This window comes from Sceloporus occidentalis, unplaced genomic scaffold (assembly GCF_023333645.1).
Source record: "Sceloporus occidentalis isolate IW3139 unplaced genomic scaffold, rSceOcc1.0.p SCAF_1, whole genome shotgun sequence".
Taxonomy (NCBI): Eukaryota; Metazoa; Chordata; class Lepidosauria; order Squamata; family Phrynosomatidae; genus Sceloporus; species Sceloporus occidentalis.
This window is the reverse complement of record NW_028316981.1, coordinates 275,818,137-275,829,829: the sequence shown is the minus strand read 5'-3', so window position 1 is coordinate 275,829,829 and position 11,693 is coordinate 275,818,137. Positions and strand designations below refer to the sequence as shown.

General features: G+C 36.3%; 1 protein-coding gene across 1 annotated transcript in view; it reads right to left on the bottom strand.

Annotated features, from left to right (window-relative positions):
* Nucleotides 1-2,639: 2,639 nt before the first annotated feature.
* FCHO2 (FCH and mu domain containing endocytic adaptor 2) overlaps nucleotides 2,640-11,693 on the bottom strand; it is a 110,140-nt gene continuing 101,086 nt past the window's right edge. The window contains exons 24-27 of the mRNA XM_089494111.1: nucleotides 10,062-10,261; nucleotides 8,549-8,613; nucleotides 7,332-7,496; nucleotides 2,640-5,430 (exon numbers count right to left, since the gene is read on the bottom strand). Coding sequence (XP_089350237.1) covers nucleotides 5,408-5,430; nucleotides 7,332-7,496; nucleotides 8,549-8,613; nucleotides 10,062-10,261 — 453 coding nt within the window. The 3' untranslated portion in view covers nucleotides 2,640-5,407. The remainder of the gene's footprint in view (nucleotides 5,431-7,331; nucleotides 7,497-8,548; nucleotides 8,614-10,061; nucleotides 10,262-11,693) is intronic.

Sequence of the window (11,693 nt, the reverse complement as noted above, 5' to 3'; positions counted from 1 at the left end):
CAGTTCTTGAAATCGGCACACAGTGGGAACCACACTGTTTGCTGAACCGGTTTCAGGAATCAGTGCAGGAAGCAAATAAAGAGATAAGTGGGAATGACTAGTTTCTGTGGGCTTCCTCATTGTTAACTTTTGCTATCATGAGTACGCTCTGATGTTGCTTGGTCACATGTGTCCTGCTTTTTAATTGTGAAATACTGGAGGATATGCTCTTGTAGATTAAGATGATATACCCGAAAGCCCAAGTTCCCAATCCCCTCCAGGTGTGACAGTCTCTCAAAGGGGGCACCAACCTCAGGTGTTGATTAGCTGACCCTCCAGAGAGGAAAGGTGCTTGGAAAGATTTTTCAGCATTCAGATTGCATGGCAGTGATTGAGAGAGGAGAGAAGAAAGTGTCAAGGTGTAGTAGGGAGTCTGGGGCTTGTGTCTGTATTTGGTGTCAGTTTGGGAGAGGGTTGGAGCAAAGTTCACTGTCCTTCCCAAGTTAACCCTTTCCTTTCTATTCTTCTGGAATCAAAAGAACTTGGAAGAATTTGAGTAGGGGAGCAGGTGATGGTGACTGTTCAGTGGAGCAAGGAATGTATTTTATAATAAACAGAAATATTATTCTAAAAAAGCCAGGTGTCCTAATAAGGCTGAATTATGTTTAGGGAGTAAGGTATCTTGAGATTTCTGGTGTGTTTGTTTTATTATTTATTTGTTTGTATTTATTTCTACCCCCCTTTCTCCCCAAACAGGCCCAAGGCGGCTCACTATAACAATTCTAAAAACATAGTGCCATAAAACAATTAAAACGTCAGCTAAAACAATATAAAATTACAAACATTAAAACCATAATACCCATCCCATATAAAACCCATCTCATCTTGGGTGGAAAAGTGTTACGGTGTTGTTTGGTTCATCATGACGGACCAAACATGAATTATATTAAAATTGGAGGCATGTGATAGTGACCTCTTTTTAATCTTCTCCTTCCTCCTACTTCTGTTTTGGATTCCCAACTTGCCAGAGAAAATCTTAGTTACTTAGTAGATATCATTAGTGTGGATTTTGCCTTTGCAGAGCTCTGTACCAGTCTGCTTCATACTTTCTTTTTCCCCATTTCCATGTATGGGAAAAGAGGGAAGGAGGAAACAGTCCTAAGCATTCATTTTGGATTCTCCCTGCTCTACAAATAGCTGGCCACTTTCAGTGAGAACCTGGAATGACGTCACCTTAACTAGGATAATTTTCTTTTTAGTCCTTGGTGTAGCATCAGTAGCATATGGAACTACCTTACAAACTCTTCTATATTTTTTGTATTGTACATGGGACAGTCCTTTATTTCATGAGTTTCCATAAACTCCCTGCACATACAGTAGTAATCTATTCTAGCACATCTGAGAGATGTAACTTATCTTAGATGAGGACTCTTTACCTTTATACTTAGTGTTCAACAAAAATACCCAACATTAAGTGAAAATGTCGGCTATGAAAGTATGCATATTATTTACAACTACACTTGTCCCTTCATATTCACTATCATATTCACTAAGGTTAGGGGCACAAGACCCCCATTGATATGGAAAAACCACAAATAACAAAAACACCATGTTTTTACCTGAGAGGACTGCTCTCTAGGTCCTCCAGTGCAACTCTGTGGTCAACGTCCAACAGACACTGACCATAGAACTGCACTGGAGGGGCTACAAATGCGTAGTGGAGTTTTCTCTAGGAATCTGTAGGTCTTTCCGTGCAACGTTTAAAGTTGACCAAAGAGTTGCACTGGAGGACCTAGATATTCCTAGAGATAACATATATGGAGGGATAGCAAATATGGAGGGATAAGTGTACTTATCTTTGTGAGAGTGGATTCTCAGCTCTAGCTGCTATGAAGAGTAAATATCAAGCAAGACTTGACATGACCAAAGAAATGAGAGTTGCTCTTATATTACTTCTTGGTTTTAGTGAACTTTGCACTCAGAAACAAACACATACCTCACATCAAGTCTAAACATTGTGTTGAGTTGGGTATTGCATTGAAATAAAAATATTCTAATTTGAACGATGTTATTTCCTTATAAAATGTAAAAATATGAGTCTACATAAATGCGTTAAAAGAAAATACGCAAATACAAAAAACAAATGTTTTTATTCATATACTACATCACATGGGGCAGGCACATGTAGATGTAAGGGGGGGGAGGAGACAGGACTGGAGTGTGGCTTTGGTGTGGCTTCTGGACTCTTAGGACACATGCATCATTGAAACACCATACCTCCACTGTGACTCGAAGCAGCTTTATTTTGGCTGTCTGTAACAGGCCTAAGTCTAGTTTAAATCTTCTCCTTCCTTCTACAAGCTTCAGGTTTCATTTAGCTAGTTAATTAGTTTTAGTAAACAATGATAGGAAGATCCTGTATAATTCTGTCTGATAGGCCTCCATAGAAGGTAAGAACGTTTGCCTGGAGGAGGCTGTTAGAGAACTTCGTCCCCACCTAAAATAACTTTACTACGTGCTTTACTAAACATTTGATCAAACGTATTTTCCATTGCTCAGAAAACCAGTAATTTTTATGTGAGAAGACTGTATCTTAGTCCTTTCTGATGTTCAAGGGTACCAGTAATAAAATTGCAAGAGTCAACTTATAAGTTATATATTACACGTTTATTATAGGGTGCATTTTTATTTTACATTTTGTGAAAGATCAGAGATATTTACATTTTTTCTAAGATTTATATTGCTCTAATTTACAGTTCATAGAAACCTCAGACCTTTAAAGTTGGGTTACACATTCTCTCAGGAGGCAGCTACACAGATGATCATTTTATAAACAAGCAAGATCCAGCTTGCAACATGCAATTTTCTTCAGATAGATGTATTTTTATACAGTTTTTAAAAATTTCTTTACAAAAATTCTATATAAAATTGTATGGCTTCAAAATTGTAACCTGCACCCTTTGTAAATGTATATTTGAGAACACTTGGTATGAAGGCTAGATAAAAGTGCTGAAAATTAGCTTTTGCACTATTTTAGAAATAATACATGATTACATTGAATAAAGTAGATCAAATGTTCAATAGTAAGGTATTAAACTGTCCACACAGTTTTGACTGCATTAGCAGATTACAATTAAGATTCCAGTAAAAACTGTACCATTTGAAATGCCAGTCTTTTAGAGGTTCTAGTAATAATTCAGTTAAGACTAAATTTTTAGAATATGTAAATCCAATATATACTGTTGAATGAAATCTAGTTAAGATCTGTGTAAGACAATAAAAACAAGAAAAAGTAAAATAATATTTTAACTGCAATACTACAATCAGTTATTCATGTATAAGGTGGTACTGGACTGAAGTATATAGCCTAGAATTTTTTTTAGTTTTGGGTGCATTTTAGGAAAAAAGTCACCCAGATTGGATTAAAATGTTTGGGGATGGTGGAGCATGATCTTGAAGAATTTGTGGTGGAGGGATGAGTTTGCCACTAAAAGCAACAACAACAAAAAAGCTTTGCTGCTACTGGCCAAAAGGGGTAGTCAACTTGTCCCCAAGAATACCTCCAGGAATGACTATGTCAGATGAAGCACAGTTTTGATAAGCCACTCTGTCCCCAGTTACAAAGCAAATGATGCTATATTGATCAGAGCAACTACACAGCTGCTTGAAGTAGTGTCAAAACTTTGATTTTGCTTTAAAAAAAAAAGAAATAAAATAAAATAACCAGCTACTTAGTCTTTTAAGGGTAAGCCCATATCCCTGCTCCAAATATTTATTTCAATTAAATTTACTTTCTTATGGAACATATGGTCTCACAAAAGTGGGCCAGAAAATATTCAAACCGATACATTCTTTTAAAATAAATAAATATTATGTCATATAACATAAAACAGCCTTTCTATTATGTTAACATTCGTCAACTGCTTAAAGGGATTATATATAAATTCTATATATAAAGCTGATTGATAAAATTCATTACTGATTCTAGAAAGATCTTATAATTAATTATTACTTTTATTGTATGCTTTACATAGACACTGGAATTCAGAGATCTCATCTTTGTATAATTGCTGGTTATAGAATTTAACAACCCTCAGAACTTTTGATTTTCAGTGTTTCATGAGGTCCTAACAGAATACACAACAAGCTCTAAAAATGGTAATTCGTATTATAAATTATTCCAATGGGCCATCATTTGTTCTTTAGAGTCACAGTTTGCCACTATCTTTAAAATGTGACAAAGACATTAGAGATTAATCCAAACATTCAAATCATTAATCCATCAGTGTTATTAAAAATTAATGTGATTCCCAAAATCTTTAAAAGATGTTACTCATCAGAAACAACTCTTACATTCATGTTATACGTTTGAAAGCACTAGAAATTACAGATAGCAAAAGAAAATTCTACAAATGTTGTTTTACAAATTATTGTTTTACAATTTAATATACCTTCATTTTGCACATCTTTGGTGATACTGCAGTTAAATTTTAATAAAAAGTTTTTCTTGTGATTTTATCAAAGCAAAGCACTTCCCTTTACAGTGGCTGTGTTTATTGCAATTAACCCCCAAAGGAAGTCATTTAATATTTTAAAAGACTGTTTTGTAGTTATTGTGAGCTTCCCTTACTAAATCCTTGCCAGGGATTTATGGAGCTGTACATGCTAAAGAGAAAAATATTTTCTGAGTGGAAGATCTTGAAACTGCAGAAATAAATGAGAGGCACATACACAGTTTGGCAGGCACAGTTTTAAAAAGGCACAAAAGTTACACATTCAATATAAAAATAAATTAAATCTACAGCATTAATTAAAATTACAACTCCCATAAAGCCAACTAATGGCAGAAGTAGATATCTCTGTTGTTTGTTGCATTTAAAAATTGCACTTTACATTTTTAAAACCATCTTTTATATAAAAATGTACATTTAATTATATATGGTATATGGAGATCAAGTTATTTTTATACATATCCATAGCAAGATATGGCACATAAATAGAGAAGACAAAAAATTACTTTGCCACTTTTTTGTATATGGAATGGCAATAATGGAAACTGGAAAAAAATTACACTTCAGTATTTATAGAAAGCTAAATATATGTTACAGTTGTCTATAGATTCACAAAGCACCTCACGTCTTAAATACAGCAAATTACTTCTGTTTTGGCTCTGCTACAAGAGTACTAAATATCTGAATAATCTTGTTTCCCAGTATTGTAGGCGGTCTTCTATAGTGTTGGAGTTTGCTTCAGTGCTATTATAAAATAAAGTATTTTTAAATCACTTGTTTTTAAAAGTGCATTTTTGTTGGGTATAAAAACTAAGCAACATATTTTCAAAAATTAATGCATGTTAAAATAGTGTTGGAAAGGTAGTAAAAGAATGAATTTCTATTCTTTGAGAAAACTATTTTTCTTCATAGGCTCTTCAACAATCTGCCATATATCGCCCTAAAAGACACAAAAAACATATGTAGTTAATACCTTTTCAGTAACACATTAGACGTTAAAACAGTCAAACTGATTACTGTTACTTACTATTATACTGTTTGTATAAATTATATTTAAGGGTAAGAATAGGTAAGGCTGCATTTTTAATCAGGTTTCCACATTTTCACCTCAACAAGGGAAGTGTGCCACTGCCCTTTGGTGAATGTGAACTGCAGAAGTATAGTGGGCTCATCTCAAAAGTTAAGTAGTGATGCGTCTCCCCTCCAGAATTTCAAAGGGAATCTGCTGTATGGCTGAGGTACCTGGAATGCTTTGGACATGTAGGACCAAACTGCCAAGTCCTTTGCCATCCTCTGCTATATCAAATGATGGCAGGAAACTTCCTTGGTCACACAGAGGCCAAATGAACAAGACTAGTAACGGAGGTAGGCAGCCTTAAAATTTGGTTTAGTCACAAAAGCCAGCCCCCCAATTATAGACTCATTTGTTAATGTTTGTACTGTGTATCCAGGAATACTCCACTGCAATGCTAATAAATTAGTACACAACACTGAAGGTTCTTTCATACATTCTGCAATGTTGCTGTTGTTAACTGTCCTCGAGTTGACCCTGACTCATGGTGACCCTGTGGATGAGACATCTCCAATCCCCCCTATGCTACACGGCTCTGCTTAGGTCCTCCTAAACTGCTTTTATTTTTGTTATTCTAAATAATGTTTTAGATTGTTTTTAACAATATAGGCAATTAATGATAATCTTCTCTGTGTTAACTATATTTGTTGTAATTTTGTAAGAACACTGAATCTCAGTTCTGAAGAAAAAGGTGGGATATAAGTAATTTTTTTATTTATATACCGCTATTCCTAAGATCATAGCGGTGAACAGCAAGTAAGCTAATTAGCAAGTAAGCTAATTTGCCCCCAACAGTCTGGGTACTCATTTTAGTGACCTCGGAAGGATGCAAGCCTGAGTCGAGCTTGGGCCCTTTTGCTGGTCTTGAACTCGCAACCTTGTGGTTTTGAGTGAATGGCTGCAGTACAGGCATTTAACCACTGCGCCACCAGGTAAATATGATGATAATGAAAACAGCAACTGCAAAGGGTAATAAATATGTCTCTACATGCAACAGACACATGTCAGGGAATACTGAAACTTCCTTGGCTGTGTCTACCACAAAAGAACCTTGACATTATAGACGATGGATGCAAGCTACAGGAAAAGAGATTCCACCTCAACATTAGGAGGAACTTCCTGACAGTAAGGGCTGTTCAACAGTGGAACACACTCCCTCAGAGTGTGGTGGAGTCTCCTTCTTTGGAGGTCTTTAAGTAGAGGCTGGATGGTCATTTGTCAGGGATGCTTTGATTAAGATTTCCTGCATGGCAGGGGGTTGGACTGGATGGCCCTTGTGGTCTCTTCCAACTCTACAATTCTATGATTCTAAGCATCTTCCCTTTGCATGTACAGTAGAGTCTCGATTACCCGTCCTTCAGTGATCTGACATTCCAGATTGTCCGATGTTGTGGCTGCTTGGGGACATGGCTCTAGGCATTTCCGCACCCCCAGATATGCATCCAAACATGGCGAACATGACTGGCAAGGAGAGAAGGAGTGAAGCCTTGCCCCAAAACACGGCCCCAAGTGTGACGGTGGCGGCAGCGAGCAGGACGAGTACCTCCAGGCCCCAAAACAAGGGCCAAAGCATGGCAACGGGGAAGACGAAGGGCACAGCCAGGCCCCCAAACACACCCTCTAGATTATCCAACATTTTCGGCTATCCAACTATCAGCCCGCCCGTTTATGTTGGACAATCAAGACTCTACTGTATGATACAACGTACATTTGACAAACATGTCTGAATGTGATATGAGTACAAACTGGTTTATGATTTGTTATCTTACCAGTGGCAAACCTCTTCTTAATTAGGGAAAGCCGATAGCCAGTGCCTACAAGTTCAACATCTACTCCTGAAAGAGTGCTTCCTTCACTGATAAATTGCACTGCAAGTGTTGCTGGTTTACTGGGCCCTTGTGAAAGGTCAAATTTCGCTCTGAGGGAACCAGAACCTGTTCAAATGAAAAACGAGGAGAACACATATATGCTAAAGAACAATCAGGAATTTTGTAAAAGTGGACAAAAATTTGGAGGATATCTTGATAATCTAGTAATCTAGTTACATGTATTGCAGTGAATTAAAAAAGTAAGTACAAACAGCAGACCAAACAGTGGACAGTAACATCAGGAAAGAGGTTATGTACTCTGGAAAGTAATGCTTCTGCAAAACCTTTTGCCCTCTTCCAAGATCTCCTCACTCTTTACAGTGGCACTGGACAGCGCCATTTTATTAGCTTCCTCCCACATAATTATCACCTTTTTTAAGCTAAGTGTTTGCTTTCTAAACTCTCTAAATTTGCTTATACACACTGGAAGTGATATACAGATAGTGTGTGATATTATTTATCAATTAGATTTTGCTATTTAATAAAATATTCAAGGTGACAAACAAAACCCTACTTAAGACACACAGAACACACACTATAAAACTGTATAAAGGACATATCTTGATTTAATAGCTATAAGGTACAAATAAATATTGGGTCCTCGTTCAGAATGACTAGAGAGATCTAATTTCAATATACTAAAGGCATTGCTCCTATAGCATAAAGTTGCAAAGGAGATGAAAGCATAAATGTATCTCAATTTTCTTCTGCTGTTAAGAGTTCATCTGATGGTGGGGGTAGGATGACAAAACCACAATTCTCAGCAAATCAAACAGTTTATACTTCCTTTTCATGTTTTGTTCTTTTTATGACTAAAGCAAGAGCCTTACATATTATTCAAAGTGTTTAAAAAAAGGTTGTTGATTAAATGAGAAGAAAAATAGTAAAAATGAATTTTGAGAAGAAAAGCAGCTTAGAAATATAAATGAGTATTATTCATATTGCTGGCTATTTCTTCCATATGAAGGCCCCTCTATAGCAGTGTTGATTAGTTTTTAATATAGCTGACAAGATGAGAAACTAAATGTGCTTTATTTTTTTGCTGGTTACTCCTCAAATTGAAACAAATGATTGAATTATTTTTTCTTAAACATAATAGTTTAAATATCCATTCTTACCTCCATTTTCTGATTTTTCTGAAATACCTGATAATTTCCAAAATGCTTTCATCTGTTCTGAATTCCTAAATGAAAAGGGGTGGTTACTACAGTATAATGCAGTTATTCAGAAATACTGTTATACTAAATCCACTTCCTTTGTGATCTCTCAAAACAGCTAAGAGCACACTTCTAAGGATTCAAAAGTTCTGTGCAATTTCTTTCCATGTATTTGACTGTAGACTAAAATGTGTTACCACGAAGATGTTGAAAGCCCAATAAAAGATATTTGGACTCCTCCCAAACCTTTCAGGTTTAGAAAATATGCCGGCAAATATATTGGCGTATTACCAGGTAACTGAACTCTTGAATAAAAGTTACCAAGCAAGGCTTGCCTCCTATCCTCTTTTTGTCTCTTCCTTTCAGGTGAATGGATAGGATAAAAATCTAACAAAGAACTTAGTAACATTAGTCAATAAGTCATATTTTATAAGGCTATAGGAGGGAGCTGTCAGTTCCCATGTTGAGGGTCATTCAGCCTCAACACATTTATAGTGCTCTTAAACTGCCTGCTCTCCACCTTGAATATGAACTGAAACTATCAGACTTCTTTTTACAATTGTCTGATATAAGACATATGGGTGAGGACCACGCCAATTCTAACAGTTCTGATGACAGTTAGTAGACTATTCCTATTGATCAGTAATATTAAGAAGAAGTGGTAAGAAGAATCAAAGCTATAGGCTCACTTAGCAAGATGGGTTTTGTGGCTTGAGGTCTGATAATCCAGACCAAATGAGTTGTCTTTGATTTCTTTCTTTAATATAGATTTTTCCCTGTGCCACTTGCCAGGTGTCATGGCAAAATAAAGTTTGCCCTCGTGGATTTGGTTTCCCTCAGTTGGCATGCAAATTGGCCAGTACCGATCCTTGGCCAGGCCTCTTCAATTGAAACTAATAAAGTCATGTCCAGTTTCAGTTCTAACAAAAAAGGTTTCTTATTGTTCAAAGCAAGCAAAGTGCCCCCCCCCCTGCCATGTTAGCCTTAATGTTCTTTTTTCCCCCCCAGAAAGGTACTACATACTGGCCAGAACAGTTAAAGGCTGCAGTTCTTCTTCAGAAATATCTGGTTCTAAATATTTTGGTAATTGTTTAAAGATATAGCCGTGTTCATCTGTAGAGAGATCTTGTAGCACCTTTGATACTAACTGAAAAAAAGAAGTTGGCAGCATGAGCTTTTGCAGACTTAAGTCTACTTCCTCAGATGAATTTGGCGTTTGAGGAAGTAGACGTAAGTCTTTGAAAATTATGTCAGTTTATTCAAGAACTGTATTACAGATAGAACTAGGCTCTCTATTTCACTGTCTGTCTATTACCTCTTAGGTAACATAGAGCATGAATATCTAAAAGTAGAAGTGTGGGTTTAAAGTTCAAAACAGTAAAGGCTAAGATTGTTTTTCACAAAAGTTTTAAGAAGACAGTATAACAAATATAATGGAAAGAATGTCACAGAATATTAAACAGTAAAAACTTACCATTTTGCTGGAGGAAGTGATTGCATATTCATTACACCTCCATCAACTGGTACCATGACCTGTATATTAGACAGCATACTTGGCACTGCCATAGATGCTGGGTTGTATTTGTAATCAACTCTTACATCAGTAGTGTTTGCATTGCACTTCCAGTATGTGGCAAGATTCAAAGGTGTAGACTGGATGCCATTTGAAGATACCTTTGAAAACAAACCAACATTCAACATAGTGGAAATTCATAGGTCAGTTTCCATCACAGTAAATTATTTTTACACTATAAAAAGCCCAGTGGTATTTGGTTTAGTCTAGCAAAACAAAAGTTTTTTTTTTCCTGAACAAGAAAATATAATGGGCATCAGTATGAAAAGTTACTCATGCTTGCATTAGCTACACAGAGGATTGTAAATTGCTGTGCTTGGGAACAGGCAGTTGAGAACTGAAAAGATAGAAAATTCTAAAATATGAGGGTTTTAAATTATACATAACAGATACCTTCCTTGGAAACCAATGAGCAAAGAAGTATGAACAATCAATTGGTATAAACAGTCAAGCTGTTTTTAATGGGAATGAGACTGCTTTGGTTGCCCAAATGAATAATGTGAGCCAGAACTGAACAGACAGGCTGCACCCCTGTTAATTCTGCTGTTTTAAAGCAGGTTTTGATACCACTAACAGTGATATCTTTTTGGATCACTTTGTCATATGAGGGGGGGGGGGAGGGGAGACACAATTATTGCTATTCATTCTTAAGCGTAGGTTTCAGAAAATGCTTCTGGGCAAGTTACTGCCCAGAAATGGTTCAGGGGCTGGGTTCATGGAAAATATGATGCCTTTCTTTTCTTTTCATACAATTCTTTTTACAAGTTTACTGGCTCTGATTCATTTTCAGGCTCAATTAAAATTGCCAGTCATTATTTTTGAAATTCTAAATACAGCGGTGGGAATTTGTGGCCATCAAGGTACTGGATGACAACTACCATCATCCCTGACAACTGGCCATGTGAGAGAGGTGGCTGGGAGTCTAACATCATCTGGAGGGCTACAGATTCCCCACCCTGCCTCAACGCACATCCCACTTGAATGGGATTTTATACATCCTGACTCAGGTGGAGAGGGCTTGAACAGACTAAAGCACTTTCCCTGCTGCAGTGGCCAAGCTGTGGAGTTCACTATGGAATTCAGTGTGGTAGTTAACTACCCAAGGAAATCTGCCTGTCATCATCCCTATTGATCTTTAAAGATGTTTTATTTAAGCAGGTCTAGAGTGTATTTAGTTCTTAAACTGCCATTCTTTCAGTTTAATTATCTTATCTATTACTTGCCCGCTTTCTTATTTTACTTTAACTTATTATTTTAATTTTTTTGAGGGTGATAACATTCACAGATGTTTCATATGAAACGTAGAAATAGGAGCAAATAAATAAATCTAATTTTTAACCACCTTTGTTTGAAACCAGTAAGTAAGGCTGTATTTATATGGTATAAGAAAACCATATGATATTCATAAAGTTGCCTTAGGTTGTCAGGTGATATACACAAAAAAAGCAAGATAATAAAGTTCAAATTTTATGCTGATTTCTACAGAGCATACTTAAACCAAACTGAGACACCAAGATGTAAAAACTAACCATA